This window comes from Pelodiscus sinensis, chromosome 15, assembly GCF_049634645.1.
Source record: "Pelodiscus sinensis isolate JC-2024 chromosome 15, ASM4963464v1, whole genome shotgun sequence".
Lineage (NCBI taxonomy): Eukaryota > Metazoa > Chordata > Testudines > Trionychidae > Pelodiscus > Pelodiscus sinensis.
Window position 1 is genome coordinate 9,905,656 of NC_134725.1, and position 21,749 is coordinate 9,927,404.

Genomic DNA, 21,749 nt, shown 5'->3' on the forward strand with positions numbered 1-21,749 from the left:
TCTGTGAATGAAAACCAGGACAACACACACCCCTGGAAAGAAGGCGCGGGTGCATCAAATCATCTAGAGATACTTACAAACAGTTTACTAGAACTAAGCTTTTATGTGAAGTACATATTTTAGGGGTCCAAAATATGGACTATTTCTCAAAACATCCAATCATGTAACATATTCATATCTCATTTCAACTAAAGTATCCCCCAGGTGGGTAACTTAAGCTCTGGAGAAATAAACATTCCTGCATTGAAAGGGGAATAAATTAGGATCTCTAATATATCCTCGCTAACATGACTTAATGACAGAACTTCTTGGGAGCTATGAAATCCAAGAATTGAACACCTGCTATTTCTCATTAACTGACATCTCTGAAAAAAACTTAAAAAACAATGAATGGTCCTGTAGCACCTTACCTTATGTCTCCACTACAGGACAAAGTGGAATTAAGCTATGCAACTTCAGCTATGTTAATTGTGTCGCTGAAGTCGAAGTAGTTTAATTTGGCTTTTGGTGCTGTCTACACTGCAGGAAATTGAAGAAAGAACACTCCTCCTTCGACTTCCTTTATGCCTCATGAAATAAGGGTTACAGAAGTTGAAGTAGGAAGCACATTATTTTGAAATTATTTGAATATAACAGGCTTGCTGTGTAGATCTGCACTCTGTTATTTAGAAATAACACAAGTTATTTTGAAATAAGCGTTCAGTGTAGACATAGCCTTAGAGACTATGGGCTCATCTAGACTATGGGGAAGATGCGAAAGAGGATATTCAAATTCCGTGGGAATTTGCATATCTTCTTCTGATCTCACTTTTGAAAACAGAGCTTTCAAAAGTGAAAGTAGTTTAGATGTGCCTTTTTTCGGCAGAACCTCCCCCTTTTGTCGAAATGCTGCTTTTCCTCAAAAAATGAGGTTTACGTGACTTTTCGACAAAGGGGTGGGAGGGTCGTTGAAAAAGCTGCATCTAAACTACTTTCCTTTTGAAAGCAGAGCTTTCAAAAGTAAGATTGGAAGAAGATATGCCAATTCCTGTGGAATTTGCATATCCTCTTTCGAATCTTTCCTGTACTCTAGACATAGCCTAAGAAGGGAGAAGAGATGGGGGGAGGGGAAAAACCAGTCAATTAATGTGTCCTTGAGTGTTTTTTTTCTTCCCTCTCTCCCCTTTTTTCTGCTATATATTTGTACCCCTGGACTCCTTGCTCTATTCATCTGAAGAAGTTGGTGGTGCCTACAAAAGCTCCTGATACTATCTATGTTTTTTGGTTAGTCTCTAACATGCTATAGTCATTTGTTGTTTTTTATGCTTTTTTAGTTACAGACTAACACGGCTACCCCTCTGAGATTTTTTAACATATCTCTGGTGGTTCCTAAATTAGAGATTAACTGCTAATTTATTTTATATGCAGATCCCTCTCTATGCAGGTGCTGTAGGAATCAGGTTAATTTTAATCTGATTTGCAGCTTTCCAGATCTCTGTTACCAGAGAACACTCACAAAATACTGCCACAGAGTGATGAATCCATCACCATTTAAGATACTTGAAAAGAACATCTTTATTAGCCTGTACTGGGAAAGGAGCACAATCTGTGTAAAATGAACTGCTGTGGTTGATTGTATTTATTATAATCAGAAACTTCACAAAATTAAATTTAAACACACCAGTACATTGTCAACAGATAGAAAGCTGCTGTAAAGAATGGTTTTGGTTGCTCATCCATAAGCCATTTAAGCCAATATTCACACTTTCAGTCCCCTAGTGAAAAAAAAAAGACTTTTGAAGAAAGAAAAAGCACCTTCATAACTCAATGGCTCTGATTCTATACTTCCTACTGGTTTTGTAGTGGTGTATCTCCATTAGCCTCAATGGAGATACTCAGGCATGAAACTTACGTAATTAAGTGGAGAATTAGGGCCAAACTATCTGCCTCAGTTTGTCTTCAAGTTATACTTGAGGGAAAAAAAACTAATTTACTTTTGTTTGAGCAATAAAACCCAGATAGCTATGCTAGAGGCTAGATACTAGTCTTCTTCACACACCAGCCATAAAACTGTCTGATAAATTCTGATTGCAGAACATTCATTCTGATTAAGTCCGAGGCAGAAGAACACGACATAGATTTTCCTATCACAGGCAGAGTTCATCATGTTCATGGCTTAAAAAATCATCTTTTGATTTTTTAATGTAAAGAAGCATGGAGGTAAGTAATTAAGAAAGAGCAAGTTTGGAACTTCATGATGACTTTTATAGCTATTTTTGTTACTATAACTTAAAAGCTTGTGTTTTAAGATTTGTTTGAGCAATAATGTTTCTCCAATGTGTAAGATAATCAAGTACAGAAAAAAATGCTGTATGTTCAATAGCTTCTGCTGAGATTTCCATTCTCCTGAGTAAAAGCTGTAGTAAGAAGCTGTATTTTATATAGAAAACACACATATAAAAATCGTATGTAGAAAGCTGAGACTAGATTTTATCTGTTGAAAAGAACTTAAGTGGTCCTTTCCAAAGCAATATTTAAACGACTTTAGTTCCCTTCTTTCCTCTGTTGAGTTCCCAGTTTTTAAATTCAGCACTGCTACAACCAGCAGTGAAATAACAGATAACTATCCCTATTTTCCCTGCATAGACTGAAAACAGCTTTTTAACTGCTTGCCAAAGCATTCAAGCAAACATGAATAACATGACAAGGATGAAACTAACACCTGATAGCAGGGATCCTGCCTCTGCATAAATTGCATCAGACAGTTTGCATATAAAAACAAAGGCCTGACAAAAGAGTCCATTTCTTTCATTAGTTTCAGTGTGCATTCTTGTCCCATCCTACACATGGTGGAAGAGGGCAGCTCAGTTTCCAATTAGGAGAATCAGGGACCTCAACTCTAATTCTGCATTTAGCTCACCTTAGTCTAAAGATATTGCTTTTTTAGGGGCAAAAAGCCAATAAAGCAGGTCATATTTTTTTGAAATCAGTGGAAGAGAATGACAAGTAAAATGCTGAGCAAGTAAATAGTCATGGTTACCAACTTTACTCCCTTGGATAGATCTCCACAAAAGTATTTTGCCACTATAGCAATGTCAGTTAGGCATGTGATTTTTGTGTGTGCGTGTGCAACAGTTCTGTAAGAGCAGAAGTCCGCATTGAAAAGGCAGTTGAAAGCATCAAAAAGAAGCAGTTGTCCCGTATAGTGTTTACTAGTTCAGAGAGCAAAATAAGCTATACTGGCAAAAACATTGAACAACTTGTAATAAATTTGACCCCAAATGACTTGTTCAAGGTCACATGGGGAGTCTGCAGTGAACTCAGGTTTCCAAAGTCCTAAGTCCAACTAGCAGCTCCCTCACATTCACCCTTCCTGAGTGATCTATCCCAGTTGGATAGTGCAGTGCCCAGCAGCCTTTGAGATTTTGAAATTCTTAGTCCCAATGGAAAGCAGGAATAATATATACAACATCTGACAATTAGAGAATGTTGAAATCCAGACCAAACAGAACCTACGTAGAGAAACTGGAGGGCTGGGGGAAAGAGGCAAATTAGAAAAAGATTAAAATTCAATTTTGCATTTATTTAATTCCTGTATAGCTAGAAATTATTATTAGAAACCAACAGAGTATTATTAAAGAGATTAAACAGATTCTGAGAAGAATGGCCCATGGTTAGCACATCTCAATGGTAGAAGCATAATTATCACTAGCTACAACCTCAGCTAACAGGTTAGTAAGCAATGTCATGGGAAGTTTCTGATTCCTTGAAATTAAACTGAGGGTGGGGAGGAAGTGGGAGAAACAGGGCTCTAGCCAGGGGTGGGCTTAAGTGGTCCATGGCCCACCCACTTTACAACCAGGCCCACTCCTGCCACCTTGCCTGGCACTCTGGCTGGGGAGCAGGAGCTGGAGAGTACCCCGCTGTGTCCCAAGAGTGGGATTGTGAACTTGTCCTGCTGTACCCTGGTGCTCCAGGCCAGGCAGTAGGGGCTGGGGCCTGCTCTGCTGTATCCCAGTGCTCTGGTCTGCAGAGTTGGGGACCAGGACTAGCTCAGCTGTATCCCAAAGCTCTGAGCCGGGGTGTGAGGGCTTGCCCTGCTGTAGGGTAGGGTGTTTGGGTGGCCAAGGCTTGCCCATTCCAACTGCTGGGGAACAGGGTTGGGGCTTGCTTCCCATCTCTTCTCCCCCCACATTCTTGCCTACCCACCCAAAGTCAGGGCCCACTCATCTTCTGGCTGGGGGGAAAGAAAGGAAGTTAGGACCAAATGAACACAAATAAACCACTGTATTTCGTGTGCCATCCCAACTTGTTCTTAATGCTTTAGGGCTAGAGTGTTAAAGCTACTTAGACTCCCAAAGATGTAGGTAGGAGCTTTCTAGGATTTTCACCAATGCCTGGATACCTCATTTCCATGGATTTCAATGTAGGTACTTCTGAAAATGTCATTAAGCTCCTACCTGCACCATCAGAGGCCTAAATACACATACAAATCTGGCACTTAATTCCCAAGTTCCTCTCTTATGGCAGGAACCATGCTCATGTGGGACAATTTAGAGAGCTAAACATTGTAGATTTCCTACTATGCTCCATCCTTTTCTCTTCACTTGACCAGCTCTCGTCAGCTGGCTCCGAAGTCCCCTCTAAGCCAACTACCCTGTCCCACCAGGCCCCTCCTTCTTGGGTACCTTTTTTCAAGCATTTCTGTTCCACATTCATGAATCAAGTTTCCATTCTATCAACTAACTGTAAAAGCATATCAAGTTTCTGTTGCATATAAGAGGAACTATTCCGCCTTAGGCACCTGTGTTTAGACTCCCAGTTCCAAAAGTTGGTGCTGAAGTCAGCATGCAAGTGTCTGACTACTCATTTTAGGAGCAGAATTGTTGTTCTAACGTTAGGGTCTAAGTTTAAAATATGGGGTCTATAAATGGAGTAAGAGAGGTCCAGGAAGGATTAATCTTGCTTGCAACAGTGAATCAAATGTCCAGATATTGACAGCAGTGACAATCAGTTTAATTTGAAACAGCCTTTCAAAGCCACTGAGTCTAAGATCACAAAAATACTCTCCGCCTCCCCAAACAGCACTTACTCAGTTAGTTCTTCCTCAGACTCTTCCTCATCTGAGGAGTCTCTGGGTGGCTGCCATTCAGTTCGCCATTTTGCCATTTGTTTTTGTCGTGCTGATTTCAGTGCATTCTTCCTCTCCAATGTTTCTTTCTGAAGTGTGTGGAAATACCCCCGCCCCTGCTTCACTGAATTGATCAGATGCCTGCCAATAAATGATAGGATACCAGAATTTGAAAGAAAACCAAAACCTATAAACTGTACAGATGTAGCCATGTAAGACTAGTGATGTCTTAAGGTGTTCTCTCAGAGGGACATTTCTATTCATTTAATCATTAGGAAATACATGTTGGAAACTCTAGTCAATTGTATATTTGACCGAGTAAACAGGAAGATTAAAAAATAATCCTATATATTAAAAATAAATATATCAGAGAGACATAGATACTCTCATATCTCAGCAGTAGCAAATTTTGTCAGAACTGTTAAAATATTAACCAAACTCTGAGATGGCCCAAAATGTCAGATGAAACAAATGATTTTTAATGCAATGAAAGCTTAAATATAGATTTTTCCAGATCACTAAAATCTTACATCTCAGTGGTAATTTGGGTGAACCAAGGAACATTTCCTCAGCAGTTCACTAATGAAAACATGTCTAAATATATGTGTGTATGGTGGGAAAGGAGGCCAAAGAGGAAGATCAAGCTGGCATTGCTGTATATCAGTAGTACAAGAAGGTGTGAAATATAGGAAATAAAAGAAATTTCAGAAAGGCTAAGGAAATTGTGGGGAAAAAATAGCTTAACAGATCTGTCATAACAACTTCCTTGGAAACAGCTACTCAGAACTCATCAAGTTAGCATTAGAGACTCTGTATTTGATTTTATACTTTCAGATGAGAAATGTGAGCTTATAAACCACAACCTGAACATAGAAAATAACCTCTGTTGTTGTCTTCAAGCCCCAGAGAGAGCCAGGATATAATGTGGAATATAGGGTATGTGTACACAGCAAAGTTATTTCGGAATAACTATGCGAGTGTCTAACAGCAATTCCGTTATTTTGAAATATTTTTGAAATAACAGGCAGCTTATTCTGAAATTGGTAAACCTCATTCTATGAAGAATAATGCTTATTCCAAAATAGCTATTTTGAAATAAGGCACTCCACTGTTGCTATTTTGAAATAGCCCCTCACGAGAGCCATTCCAAGTTATTCCTCCCCAGTGCCTCCTAGGGCTCTAAATCAAGATAGCATGTCTACATTAGGGAAGCCTGCCTCAGACTAATTTTGAGGCTTCCCTGTAGTGTAGATGTGCTATTTTGAAATAAGCTGTTTTGGAATAACTATTCTGGAATAGCTTATTTTGAAATTGATGTGCAGTGTAGACATAGCCATACTAACCTATAGGAGATTTGGGGAGGACCTATTAATAGAGATGCTCTGTGTTCTTGTCAGGAGGAGAGGATGGAAGTATGAGTCAGATCACATGAGACACAATCAAATAAAAAAGAATCTAACACATCAGGAAATGGCAGACAGATAAATAGTGACAAATTATTAAAGTGCTTATACACAAATGCTAGAAGTCTAAATAGTAAAATGGGTGAACTAGAGTGCCTTGTTTTAAAGGAGGATATTGAAATAATAGGCGCCACAGAAACTTTGTGGAATGAGGACAATCAATGGGACACAGTCATACCAGGGTACAAAATATATGTATGGATTACAGGTGAGGGATCACATGAGCATTACTTGTTGTGTTCCCTCCCTCTGGGGTATCTGGTATTGGCCACTGTTGGCAGACAGGATACTGGGCTTAATGGACCTTTGGTCTGACCCAGTATGGCCATTTTTATGTTCTTTTGTAAAGACCACAAATCATGTGCTACCAACAATAGAGGTCTCTTCAAACATCAAGTACACAGATACTCTATTAATACCAATAACAGAGAGCTGAAGAATTTTCTATCATTCATTTCATTTGAACATAGAGATTTCCTTACTGGATCAGATACATTGTCAATCTAGTCTAGCATATCGGCTCTGACGGTAGCCACTATTATGTGCTTCAGTGCAGGCAATCCTATAGTACACAATTATGGGATAACCTGCACAATGGGGAAGTCTTCTCTTCTAATAGAGATTGGTTTAAGCCATGAAGAACAAGATTTTATATCTCTTTCAAACTTTTTTTTATTATTTTGTAAATTCTTGTTATCCATACACACGCCCAGTCTTTGAATCCTGCTACATTTTTGACCTTACCGATACCATATGGCCATGAGTTCCACAACTTACTTATGCATTTTTCCAACAGCTTCCCACTGCATAATCCATTTTCTCCAAGTACAGAAGTGACTTGTACTGGGGAGGATAGCTGGTTTGGAATCTTTTCAAATGTCCTAGATCATACTGAAATTTCTGAGTCCGATTTTCAATTGAGTGTGATAGAATTACACCGGCAAAAATAGTGTGGGCAATCAGACTCTTCTGACAAAGCCCAGGCTGGGATGATTTAGTTGGGCCTGGTTCCGTTTTTAGTAGGGTTTTGGACTAGATGGCCTCCAGAGGTCTCTTTCAACTCTATAATCCTATGATTCTAAGGAATAGTGGAGAAACTAATAACTCTCCAAATAGGGGCCTATTCTAAAACTGGAGCTTCTCTGCAAAAGTGATGTGCTGGCCAGTATATTTTGGATGCAGGTGAGATGCTACAGCTACAATGCTACAGTCCAAGGATATAAGTGTCAACAAAGGTAGCATATTCTGCTCTAATTATACAGGGTTATCAACATTTACTGAATATCAGCAAAATTAAATATTTTCTTCTACACCATGATGATGAAGAAATATCACCCATCAAAAAGAATGGAGAGATTCCTCATTCCCAGTAGATCATTCCTGGTATCTCTCAGGGTATGTCTACACTACCCTCCTAGTTCGAAGTAGGAGGGTAATGTAGGCATACCGCACTTGCAAATGAAGCCAGGCGCCGCCATTTTAAAATCCCGGCTCATTCGAACCCCGTGCCGCGCGGCTACACGTGGCACGGACTAGGTAGTTCGGACTAGGCTTCCTAGTCCGAACTACCGTTACTCCTCGTGGAATGAGGAGTAATGGTAGTTCGGACTAGGAAGCCTAGTCCGAACTACCTAGTCCGTGCCGCGTGTAGCTGCGCGGCACGGGGTTCGAACGAGTCGGGATTTAAAAATGGCGGCGCCTGGCTTATGCAAATGAAGCCCGGGAAATTCAAATCCCGGGCTTCATTTGCAAGTGTGGTATGCCTACATTACCCTCCTAGTTCGAACTAGGAGGGTAGTGTAGACATACCCTCAGTCTTTACCACAGTATTTTGAGTTAATCCTGGCTTTCTTCCCACTTCAGATTAAATAACCTCGTGGTTAACTCTAGCTTGTAGCATAGTGTTGGCCACTATGCTACTTTGTACCTTAGCTTGATTGTCACAAGCTGACAGGTATTACCCTGAAGCCACCTGTTAGCTGCTAAATTCCACTAGCTGCCACTGAGCTTCATTGTCAGAAACAGGGAAGCTGTCAATGAAGTCTGTGAGTGACTTGGAGACAAGAGGCAGGGGCATTACAGGAAGAAGAAAAAAAAGCAGAAGCTATAATGTACTTTCTGTAGGATGATAGGGACAGAAAAGAGAAAGTGCAGCCTAGCAGTAAAACAAAAATGGCACAGCAGAATCGATACTTTGCAGCCTTTGATTAAAATGTGTAACTAAAAAATGGCAACGGATCCAAGTCAGACATGCTGGTTCATTGAACATATCCATCTAAATTAATGTGTTTCTGAGTTCTGGATTAACTGTGATCAGGCTGTACCTAATCTTTTATCACAGAGCTGTGCTGAAGTGGGGCCTGGTTCATTTTTACCAAACCCTTTTCTTAATTGAGATGCCTTAAAGTACCCAAAGGTTAAATAGGCACCAAACAGAAAGTATTTATTTCACTAGTTCTCAACGTGAATAGCCCCCTCTCTTCCTGCCTGCATTTATGACAAATTAGAAGACTTATGAAGATCTTTCAGGGCAGAGAGCTGGGAATGTGGGGGTGGGGGGGGGGGAGTGCAGGCGTCGGGGCGGGGGATTGGGCATTGTGGAGGCTCAGGGCAGGGGGCTAGGAATGTGCGGGATGCAAGAGTCAGAGCAGGGGTTGGGGAACTCAGGGCAGGAGTAAGGGTGAAGGAGTCAGGGAAGGGGGTTGGGAGGTGTGAGGAGCTCAGGAGAGGGTATGGGGGTGGCCACAGGCCACCCACTGGCTTCTTCCTAGAGCTAAACCAGGATGGTGGGGGGCATGCAACCCTTCTGCTGATTTGTTCTTGAACAAAGGAATTCACAGATGGACAGATGGACACACTGACAGATGCATTTGCCATTTATGAGCCCAGCAATTGCAACTGCCATTCAATCCACCTCTCTAGTTCTGACAGAAGGTAACCTCTTCGATAGACCTTTCTGTACTGGCTCAAGAATAATGTGAAAGAGCTGCTTTCATAAAACCAAGGCCTTATTGAGAGATGCTGTATGCTTTCTAAATTCACAAGAATTCTGGAATAAAGTCAAGTTGGCTAATTGTTCTTCAAGGTTTTCACAGAAGAAATCTCTCTCGAAAGATTTAATATTTTAAATAACATGGAAACCTCATGCTTCGTTTTTGTGTTATTTTTCTATAGATTAGAAATCTATCATTGCTGCTGATTATCAAGATATTAGTGTAAAAAGATGTGTTTCCTTCCTTCATACTGCTTTTTCCACTTGTAGAAGCATTGTTGTGGCTACTGATTATGATGCCATAAATACAAGAGAATAAGGCTACATCTAGACTGCAGCACAGATTGACACTCGAAGATGAATTCATATGCAGTCAATTTAGCAGGTCTAGTGAAGACCTGTCAAATCAACTGCAGGTCGCTCTCCAGTCGACCATTTTACTCTACCCTAGATGAGAAGAGTAAGGTATAAGTCGACGGGAGAAACTCTCCCCCTGAGGTGCAGACTCTGCAATAACTTGATTTAAGGTATGTCAACTCCAGTTACATTATTCATTTAGCTGGAGCTGCATAGCTTGTTGAATTTCTGCTGTAGTGTTGATGTAGCCTAAGATTATAAAATGAATCAAAGCGAATAAGAGAAAAAAAGAGAATTATAAAAAAGAAAATTTCTTTTACACCCAAACTGTTTCAATAGTCAGCAATATTGGGAATATATATATATAAGTGGGTTGAATTTAAATACAATTTTGTAAGATTTACTTGGTGTAAAGGGTTTTAAAAATTTTTATCTGTTTGGCAAGCCTATAGAAAATGTGACTTCAGCCAATTGTAAATAAACTCTTCTTCGTATATGGCTTCCAAAATGAGTTGTCTACAAACAACTATTTTATTTAATTAGTTTAATCCAATTTTCAAGTAGCAACAAAGAAATAAAATAGGTAAAAAAATAAAGCAAAGGTATGCAGGGCATTTGTCAGATTTAAATGACAAATTCACAAATCCAGAAAATTTCATTTTTGAGCAAATCAAGAAAGACCTTAGAAGTCTGTGTACTTTTGGTGTGGAAAAAAATTAAATAATCCTAATCTGGAATATATGGGTAAATGAAATATATTTCTATCATACAGATTTACATTATATTAAGGAATGGCACAGCAAATATTATTGCATTTAAATGCTAGCATTAGAAAGCTCTGTTTATACAACAATTTAATAAATTTAGCTTGGCTGCCAAATTGACAACTAGGTGAGAATCATTCATTAAAATGCAAATGCAATTGAGATGAAATTTGGAATACATTTATTAAAGTAATTGAGCTTCAGTCAACTGTAGTCACAACACAGATTTTCAACTGTCTTTCAGACAAAAGGATGTGCATTATTTTTGGTAAGTTAATACCTTTGTCAGCATGAAAATTAAAAGAATTTCTTGAGTGCTAATAATTTACGATAGTATTCTTCACTTTTCTTGATAGGCATAAATTATGATAGATAAAGGTCAAACACATGAACAAAAGAATGACCTAGTAGCATATTGTATATGAAGCAAATTGATTGCGAGCATATTTTCAGTGCTTAGTACTACTCCATGCTTATTAAATTACTCTTTAAATCCTTTAGAGTCTCTGGGTCATCAGTTAATTGTAATGCAGCACCATAAAAGTATTGCTGAGTAAAGCTTTTGCCTGCAGGGTTAGAGATTCCTGATGCATTTCTTTGCATAGGAATGGCCCAGACAAAAGGAATCCATTAATTTGCTTCTCTATCATAAATCCAGTGTTGGGATGACTTTAGGAAGCTAACACAATGATGTTAAAAGCTTTGTTATTAGTGTCAAACCAAATCACATATTTACAACCATGTTTACATTTTATTCATACAAATGAAGCCAATTTAAATAACACGGGTAGCATTACACCAGAGATGTATTTGACCCTGTGTATCAAATTTTACCAAATTCACCACCATCCTCACATATACAGTATAAAAACAGGAAAAACTATAAGTAATATACATACAGAACAAGGCACAGCAACTATGGATAAATAGTCACATCCTCAGTGAACTGCTGTAAATTGGCACAGCTCTCTTGACTGCCATAGAACTAAGCCTATTTACACCAGCTGAGGCTCTGTCACCCTAATATTACCTCAGCATTCTGATGACCACAGATTCTGAGCAATGAGAAAAGAACATAAGAACGGCCGTACTGGGTCAGACCAAAGGTCCATCTAGCCAAGTATGTCTGCTGACTGGCTAATATTAGATGCCCCAGAGAGAGGGAACACATCAGGTAATCATCACGTGATACCTATCCTGTCACCCATTTCCAGGCAAACAGAGGTTAAGTACACTATTATTTCATTTGATTCTACATTTTCTTTCACATATAGTGCCACTCCCCCACCAACACAACCTGTTCTGTTCTTCCAATATATTTTGTACCCTGGTATGACTGTGTCCCATTGACTGTCCTCATTCCACCAAATTTCCGTGATGCCTGTTATATCGATATCCTTCTTTAAAACTAGGCACTCTAGTTCATCCATCTTATTATTTAAACTTCTAGTGTTTGAGTATAAGCATTTTAAAAATCCGTCACTATTTATCTGTCTTCCGTTTCCTGATGTGTTGGACTCTTTAATTTGCTTGTGTCTCATCTGATCTGACCCATACTTCCATCCTCTCCTCCTGACTAGAACATAGAGAATCTCTATTAATAGACCCTCCTCTAAGAGATGTCTCTGTCCGATCCATGTGCTCCTCTGCACCAGCTGGCTTTTCCTCAGCCGTTAGTTTAAAAACTGCTCCGCAGCCTTTTTAATGTTAAGTGCTAGCTGCATAGTCTCCCCCATCCCAAAAGTTTCTCCAGTTCCTAATAAATCTAAACCCCTCCTCTCTACACCCTCGTCTCATCCATGCATAGACACTCTGAAACTCTGCCTGTCTACCTGGCCCTGTGCGTGGAACAGGAAGCATTTCAGAGAAGCCACCATAGGTCCTGGATTTCAGTCTCTTTCCTAGCAGCCTTAATTTGGCCTTCAGAGCCTCTCTCCTACCCTTTCCTAAGTCATTGGTACCTACATGTACCACATCCACCGGTTACTCCCCAGTACTACACATAAGACTATCTAGATGTCCTGAGAGATCCGTAACCTTCGCACCAGGCAGGCAAATCCCGGTCATCACAAACCCAGCTATCTATGTTTCTAATGATTGAATCCCTCATTACTAATACCTGCATTTTCCTAATGACTGGAGTTCTCTCCCCCAGAGATGTATCCTCAGTGTGAGAGGATACCATAACATCCTCTGGAAGGAGGTCCCAGCTATGGGATCATTTCCCTTTGCTCCAGCTGATTGTTCTCCTTCCCTGAGCCTCTCATCCTCCTAACAGCACAGGGGTTGTCTGACAGGAGATGGGACAGTTCTACAGTGTCCTGCAAAGCCTCATCAACGTATTTCTCTGCTTCCCTTAGCTCCTCCAATTCAGACACCATGGCCTTCAAAGCCCGTATACCGTCTCTGAGGGCCAGAAACTCCTTGCACCAAATGCACACATATGCCACCTGTCCATAGGGCAAGTAATCATACATGCTACATTGGGTGCAATAAACAGCATAGACCCCACTCTGCTGCTGGGCTGCTGCCTGCATTCTCTCCTTCAGATAATTAGATTATTGATAGGGTTTTAGTTTAGTTTAAAACAAGTTTTTTTTAAAAAGTGTACCTACCCCTCTTCTACTCCCCCTCTAAACTCTGTCATATTAGCTGCCCCATTCAATGCAAGTTATTTTGCCTTCCAACAAATCTAACTGGGTGCATATAAGTTATTTATTTGGCCATGGGAGTTGTTAGCCTTTGCACCACAGGATGGCTCATTTATACACACTTTCCTGGGTTAGTGGTGTATAGCTCCTATGTGATTAGAGCAAGAGGTAGAGTATATCTCTGTGCCCAGGCACCATAAGGAAAGTATTTAGCTCTTTGCAGAGGTTTATAGTTAATTTTTATAAAGAAATACAATATAGGTGGCATTGATTTGCTTCCTAAATGCAGTTCCATATATTTCATTACATCTCAATCCTTATCTGCAGCAATTCCCTACTAATCCAGTGAAGTCCCTTCCCAAGACATTCTGCCAATTCCAAAATTGTGCAGGAAGTATTGTGATGTAAATGTTCCCTAGGGATTGCCAAACTCATTGCACTTGTGACAAACTGAATATAAGACCAGGTCTTCTGAGGTGAAAAGCAATTACCATAACCTATATTGATTCTTAGCTTCTTTGGACCAGGATTCTTAGTAGCAGAAAAAAAATCTATTTTTAATCAGAAAACTTAGCTTTGAAAGTACAATAAATGAAAACTAAAAAATATATACTACAACATTCTGAATATGGCATACTGTAAATCCAGGGACTAAAACAAATGTAACAAATATTTTAAATGAACACTTAAATCACCTGCAGCCCATCCCATCAGATCTCTCAAACTAAGGAGGGGCAAGGCAAATCAGTATTTGGGTGGAAGAATTTGCAGGAAATGGTGATTCAGCAGGTGGCTGGCCCACTTCATTTTGATTTTGTATGCAGTCAGTGCTCTTGCATGGATTTAGGGTGCAGTCCCACTGAAAGTACTAATGAAACTGAAGTTCTGACTACCTGCAGTCATTAAAGACCCCATAGCAATTTTTGTAGAAGTGTTAACCCCTTTGCCCTCATAAAATTTCAATTCAGTTGATTCAATTTTGGTTTCTTCACTGCATTTGCAATTGGATAGAATGATTTTTTCATTTCCTGTCCTAAAATTCTTATATTGTGTTGCTATGGATATTACAAAGCTGTCACATTTTACTTGAACAGCTACCTTTCTATAGCTGAAATGATCTCTGGGCATCTAAGTTATAAAATTAAGCCAACCCCAGTTATGTCAAGATATAGCCACTACAGTAATTAAATCTCATGCATATGTCCACCCTTTGTTCCTTGTGTCGGTGGTGCATGTCCTCGCTGGGAGCACTTGCACTGATTTAACTATCAGTGTGGGGAATTATGGGATGGCTTCTGAAAGACTGATATAAGCAACATTGAATGTACACTCTGTGTCACCTTAACTATGTCAACCATAGGTCAACCATAAGTCTACACGTATTGCAGAAGTGGAGCTAGTAAGTCAGTCTAGTGGGCAAGTTTCCTCAGTAGGAGCTACATTTTAGAGTAAGTGCTGACAAAGTTTGGTTGACCTGAGCTGCCTTATGTTGACCTAACTCTATAGGATAGAACAAAGCTCTGTATATCCCTTACCTACTGACAGGCTAGTGTGAGGATTAATTAGTTAATGTCTGTACAAAAATTGGAGCCCCTGAGATAAAAGCTATTACACAAGTATAGTGTATTATTCTTACTTACACACGATATATAACCTAGATCCTCATTCACTCTGAATTGGCATGGCCCTATTGATGTCAGTTAAGGTACACTGATTTATATCAGCTGAGGATTTGTCCCATACCTATTACTAATACTATAGTAACTGCAAACTATTTAACACAGCTACTTCTCTGGAATATAATTAGTCTATTTCAGCAAAAACTATAAGGAGTCCTGTGACACCTTAAAGACTAACAAATGTGTTAGAGAATAGCTTATGCCCTAACACATTTGTTAAGTCTTTAAGGTGCCACAGGGCTCCTCATTGTTTTTAATTATTTTCTCAACTGCCTTGCATCTTGCATAATCATATATATAGTAGCACATTGTCTGTGCGTCTGTAATACTGACGTACAAGGCCATGTCCCCTGGCTGTGTACGTCAGCGCCCCGCCCCCCTTCCCCTCCCTCCATGGCCGTTTGGCCAGCCCCACGGCCTCCCGGACAGCCCTTCCCACCAGCGCTGCTTCCCTCCCCCTTCTTCCAGCCCCCCCATCTTCCCCTCCAGCCCCACAGCCCCCAATCCTCCCTCCAGCTCTGCTTTCCAACCCCCTTCCGGCCAGCCCCGCCCCCTTCTCCTCCCTACGTGGTGCGCTGTGGTGTGCTGCGCCACTCCCAGCTGAGCGGCGCTCCCACTGGGCCCCGGCAAGCGGCCCTTTAGGGTCTGCGCTCCCCATGTGTGGGGAGCGTGGGCCCCAAAGGGCCGCTTGGTGACCCGGGCCCAGCTGACCGCTGCTCCTGCCGGGCCCAACTGAGCGGTACTCAGCTGGGCCCCGGCGGGGGAGCAAGTGGCAGCAAGCAGCCCTTTGGCCAAAGGGCCGCTTGCCGCTGTTTGCTCCCCCACTGGGGCCTGGCGGGAGCGCCGCTTAGCTGGGAGTGGTGCAGTGTACCACAGATGGGGTGGTAGGAAAGGGAAGGAGGGTGGGGCACCATGCAGGGAGGGGAAGGGGGGTGGGAAGCAGAGCTGGGGGGTATTGGGGGCTGTAGTGGAGGATGGGGAGGCCCAGAAGAAGGGGGGAGGGAAGCAGCGCTGGCAGGGGCGTGTCCGGGGGTGCCGTGAGGCTGGACAGGAGGAGGGAGGCGGGAAGCAGACCTGGTGGGGGGAGTGCAGCTGGACTCCAAATGGCCACTTGCTCCCCGGCTGCAGCCCAGCTGAGTGGCGCTGGCACTACACCGCTCAGCTGAGCCCCAGTGGGACAGGAAGGGGGGCGGGCGGTGATGTACATGGCCAGGGGGTGAGGCCATGTACGTCACCACACCCCCTTCCTCCTCCTGCCATGGCACCGAGTGGTGTGCCCCTCAGCCGGGCCGCTGCGGGAGGGGGAGGGGCGGTGACGTAGACAGCCTTGCCCCCTGGCCGTGTACGTCCCTGCCCCACCCTTCCTCCCCCGCGATGGCCTGGCTAAGCATGCAACACTCAACTGAGCTGCCACGGAGGCAGGGGTAGGGGGCGGTGACTTACACGGCCAAGGGGCGGGGCCGTGTACGTCACCATCCCCCTTCCCCTCCTGCTGTGGCACTCAGCTGAGTGCTGCGCCCCTCAGCCAGGCCGCCGGGGGAGCCAGCAGCACAAGGGGCTGTTTGGGGTCGCCCGGGGTGGGAGGGGAAGGGAGAGCGGTGGTGTACACGGCCCCACCCCCGGCCGTGTATGTGACCGCTCCGCATCCCTCCCTTGTGGCAGCCCAGCTGAGCAGGCAGGACTCAGCCAAGTGCCACAGCAGGAGGGAAGGGGAAGGGGAAGAGGAAGGGGGGCGGGGAGAGATGGAGGGGAGAGAGAGGCAGGAGGAGGAGGAGAAGAGAAAGGGAGAGTGAAAAGCAGGAGAGGGAGAAGAGAAAGAAAGAGATGGAAAGAGAGGCAGGAGGCGGAGGAGAGTTGAGGAGGGGGGGAGGCAGTAGGAAGAGAGAGAGAGAGAGAGAGAGAGAGAGAGAGAGCTCAGGAGAGAAGACCTGAAAATCCCATTTTATGATGGGATAATTAGCTAGTTATTTATATCTGTCAAAGTTGGGCCTAATTTTCATTTAACAATGGCTGCTTTATACCCTCAGACATACAAAATCCCATTCCATTTCCAGAATTGCGTACAGTGGCCCTATTGTAGATGAGGATTAGGCCCTTGAAAGCAAAGCCACCTAAAATGCTCTCATGTAAACAAATGGACAATTTGGATTTAGGAGCATTTTAAATCCGTCAGGAACAGTTGTGAATAACCACATAAAGGTGCAAGTAGTGGAGAATCAGGAACATGGTAATTGGTATGTACTGGCTAGGGCAGGTAATTACATAGTTAACGTAAGTTATTTTTATCTTGTAAAGTACAGTGTTGAGTACATAATTAAATTAACATTTATTAAATGTAATTAATGTCACAGAAACCTGCAAATATGCTATCATTACATATTACAGTATCCTCCTATTTATCCAAAAAACCTCCACATTTTTCCCAACCCCTTCTTTGTCCGCCAGCACAAGACATGTCCTCGATGCAGCATGTAGCTCATGCTGGGGACAAGGAAGGGACTGGGATAATGAGGAGATTCAGATAAGAGAACAGAGACATCTGGCCACCACTAGAAGGTCTCCAGTAACACCACCTTGCGCTGATTAGCTCCTTCAGCAATGCAGGGAGACCACTGGAGACCCGCTGTCAGGGAAGTGACTGAGTAGGCCTGTGACAGTAGAGCTGTAGATGGCTTCCTACACTGTCACTGGGTCAGTGACAACTGACACCAGCAGGTGGAAGGTGAGAGAAGGAGACTCGGGTCCTGGTGAAGCAGTTCAGCCTGGCCAAGGCCTGTGAGGAGGAAGAGAATGAGCCCCCAGGCATGGGGGAAACCACCTTACTGCTGAATGACTTGTGCAATCTTGAGTATCACACTTTAGATTATCCAATAAAACTGGTGTCCTGCAAGCTATTTGAACATCAGGAGTATGCTCTATTTACTAAGCTAACTTATTAAGCAATTAAGTGGTACTGTGCCAAATCGACATCAGTCCTGTGTAGCAAGAAGGACTTGCAATCTGAAACAAGGTAATTATTTCAGATGCAGATTCCCATTTGTACCCTTTCTTTGTTCTTTTGTACATCCGTCTCTATGAGTTCCATATGTGTTTGTTAAATAAAACTAAAATTAGAATCTATGTTACAGTTGTATTATCAAGGGGACACACGGTCATTAAAAATATGAATACACCCAACAATTTCTCTTTCTATATCAGGAGGTTTCCTGGCAATAACTGAGGCAAGACTAAAAAGAACCAATAGAAAAAAAAATAAAGATCTTCAACAGACAATACAATATAGCTGTCAAAACAGACATCAGTTGGGACAGTTATTGATTTACTATTAAACACTTGGAGATGCTTCATAGGGTGTGTCTACACTGCACAGTTATTCCAGAAAAACAACACTAGCGTCTACACAGAGACTGCATTATTTAGAAAGAAAAACATAATAATGGATGGCTTTTTCTGACATTTATAAACCTCATTCCATGAAAAATAAGGCCTCTTCCAAAATAGCTATTTCAGAAGAGAGTATGTGTGGACATGGCACAGGGAGTTTTTTTTTTTAAAAGAGGCCTCCAGGAAATCCCACAGGTACCCTGCTGGCCACTCCAGCCACGCTCCTCAGGACTCTATAGTTCCTCTTCCCCTGCAGCTCTTAAAGCTGCAGACTCAGGGGAAATGGCTTGTGGCAGGAAGCTGGCCCTTATAGCCTCCGGTCACACTGCAGCTGCCAGTGCCTGACATCTGGCCATTAGGGCAGACTCCCATGCTTTTCTACTGCTGTATAAAGCAAAATCTCTGACTCAAGAAAGAGGCATTGGAATGTTGAGAATCAGAGCTATTTGAGTTGGCAAACTGAGATACAAAAGTCACAATAGAAACTATGTCTCTGTTTTTTTCCCACGTCATGAGTCTTGGAGCCATTAAAAGCACAATGGAAGGGAGAGCCCCCAAATCACGATTGCTTGTTTCCCTGGAAGCATATGGAAGCCCCTCTTCAATAGTAATAGAAATGTAGCCAAAAGTGTCCGTCTGCTATGTACATTGGACAAACGTCTCAGACACTTCGCCAAAGGATCAATGCCCACAAAACAGATATTAGACAGGATCACAAAGAAAAAACAGTTTCTTGCCATTTCAACCAGAAAGGACATTGTCTCAACGACCTAATCACATGCATCCTACTCCGGAAGACTTTCAAATCTGCACTTGAAAAGGAATCCTCTGAACTGTCATTCATGCTAAAATTCGACACTTTACATCTGAGTCTGAACAAAGGATCTAGTTATCTTACCCATTACAAAGATAGCTTCCCCAATTATCACCTCTAATATCATTAGCCCACAGACATTCACCTTCCCCCCCCCCCCCCGCATCCCTCTTCTGTTCTGAAATTTGATTTGTCCTTTTCATATGTGTTCATTTTTTTAATTGTATCCTTTGGTATATATGGTTGTGACTATTGTCTTCCACTATTTGATCTGAGGAAGTGGGTCTGGCCCACGAAAGCTCATCATCTAATAAACCATCTTGTTAGTCTTTAAAGTGTTACATAGTCCTGTATTTTGCTTCCTCTTCAATAGTGCAATGTTTTGCTTCCTATCAGATGGTATTTTTGCTAATTATTCTTGTAGAAGCTCATGGTTTTTTTGGTAGGGAAGTAGAAGATAGGCATGCTGGGTCTGCAAATTCTCATCCAAGAGCTGAGTATAGGGATGCCTCAATCCCTGGGGCTGGCCCTACTGAATCTGAGAGATTTCAAGGTGACACCTCAAACTCTTCTCCCATCTTTTTTGATGAAACTATAAGTAAAACATTTTTCAACATAAACCTCAAATTTTCTGGGTCCTCCAGAGTATAAAATGTGATTTTATGTTATACATAAACAAGCAAATGTATTTCTTGTTTAAGCAGAGGAAAATTTCATTAAGTTTATTGGTATTGCATTTGTATATACTACTGGTCCAAGATACTCAAGTAGAAGAAGAGGACCCTCAGACTCTAGGTCATTGGCTGTCTTCATAAAGATAGGTATGCAGGGAACAGTAGCATTCTACTACCTATAAAACAGAAAACCTGTTGTAAGTTCTTAAAGCTGCTCAAATCTCCTGTGAGGAAAAGTATGTGTCACTTAGTGTCATATTGTATAGGACTACAGTGTGATGTGTTTGGATAGACAGTAAAATCTAATAAGCAACAAACTTACAACATTTCCTACACATACAGACACATTCTACCATCGGGGGGGGGGGGGGGGTAAATTGAGCAGTGAACAACCTGGAAAGGCACAAATGTTGACGGGAACTCAAAATAGCATTTTTCCCAGTGACTGATGATAGAGATAATGATTCATACAACCATATACTTAAATAGATGTCTTTGCCCATGACTGCTGTCTAATTAATGTGAGCCATCATTCATGTAAAAGGAAATTTTTTCTTCTGGAAAAAAAAAATGCTGCAAGCTGCCAGCAATGACAGTGCTAGAAGCATGCCAATTAGAATGATTTCTGCCAAGCAGCAAGAGGCCACAGAACACTGGTTTCCAGGCAACTGACATTATGAAGTATTAACTATAGTGAAAACTAATACAGGCAGATAAACATTCCACCTTTACAGTTAGCATTGCCTGATAGTCTCCTTATATCCTTTCCTTGCTTCTTAACTTCACTCTCTCTCCTCCCCCCACTTCACTAAATTCTGCAGTAAACATTTGCACTAATCAATGCCAACACATCAATAGCCCTGAATATTGAAGTTCTTGGTGTCTACACACATTAGAGCTGATACAGGATTGACTCACACAGTATATATTCAAGAAAGATCATAACAAAAAAACCATCTAAAACCCAACCAAACAAATTCCAGTAGATCTTTGAGCAGTTGCCCTTGTCATTTCAATCACAAAAATAATCAGTTTTCTATTAAAAAAATAGGCAATAACTGTTTCTTGTCCGCAAGGGCTAAAAGAAATAGGAAGTGCTGCTGTTAGCATAGCTGTCAGTTCAGACATGAAATATGCATTAGTAGTGGCAGAGCTTTTTGAACGTAGATTGACTTCTGCAGTTTTCCCTTCAGGAGCCTTTACAGATTTTAAAGGCGAAATATCCAGCTTCTAATTCAAAGCATAAAAAAAGACAGTAGAATATTGCTAAAGATTAAACTGCCAACAGTTTGACACTTATTTTATTCAACCAATACTGCATAGTGAAACAGATTCACAGGGGACCATTTTCTTCAAAACTAGGAAACACAATAAATCTGCATTTTGTAAATAAATAATTTGAATAGTTCATGAAGTGGTACAGATTCTTCCCTTTTGAGCTTATATCTTACAGCTGTCAGTTCCCAGCAGTTGTTGATATGGGATGACATCTTGTCAGTTTTGCATGGGTTTGTTTGCTTGGAATCTTCTACATATCACCCTCAATTCTTCCTTGTCTTTGTTTTACTGACATCAGTGTGGTCCTTTTTCTTCCACTTACTTCTGATAACATAAATCTATGCTAATCTACTCATACAACTGGATCCTGGAAGACATGCACAATCTGTGATTATATACATACATACTTACTTTCAGTCTGCTTCAAAGGTATATAGAGGCACATATTTTTCACTATGTCTGAGCAATATCTTTTTTTATATTTAGGGAAACATCTCTTCACCTGACGGATCCACTGAAAGTTACCTCTGAAAGATGTCAACAGATGATCACTTCTAACTACAACTGGTCAGAAAATTGGGGA

General features: G+C 41.6%; 1 protein-coding gene and 1 long non-coding RNA gene across 4 annotated transcripts in view; one reads left to right on the forward strand and one right to left on the reverse strand.

The window, feature by feature from the left end:
• The window catches only part of CCDC60 (coiled-coil domain containing 60), a 205,421-nt gene that overhangs the window by 68,477 nt on the left and 115,195 nt on the right, over window positions 1–21,749 (reverse strand). For all 3 annotated transcript variants that reach the window (XM_075898141.1, XM_075898140.1, XM_075898139.1), the window contains exon 4: window positions 5,072–5,251. In XM_075898141.1, coding sequence (XP_075754256.1) covers window positions 5,072–5,251 — 180 coding nt within the window. The remainder of the gene's footprint in view (window positions 1–5,071; window positions 5,252–21,749) is intronic.
• On the forward strand, window positions 9,932–21,724 carry LOC142818472 (uncharacterized). The gene is made up of 3 exons (XR_012895949.1): window positions 9,932–10,092; window positions 10,877–10,954; window positions 21,653–21,724. It is a non-coding gene; the product is annotated as an uncharacterized LOC142818472 (long non-coding RNA).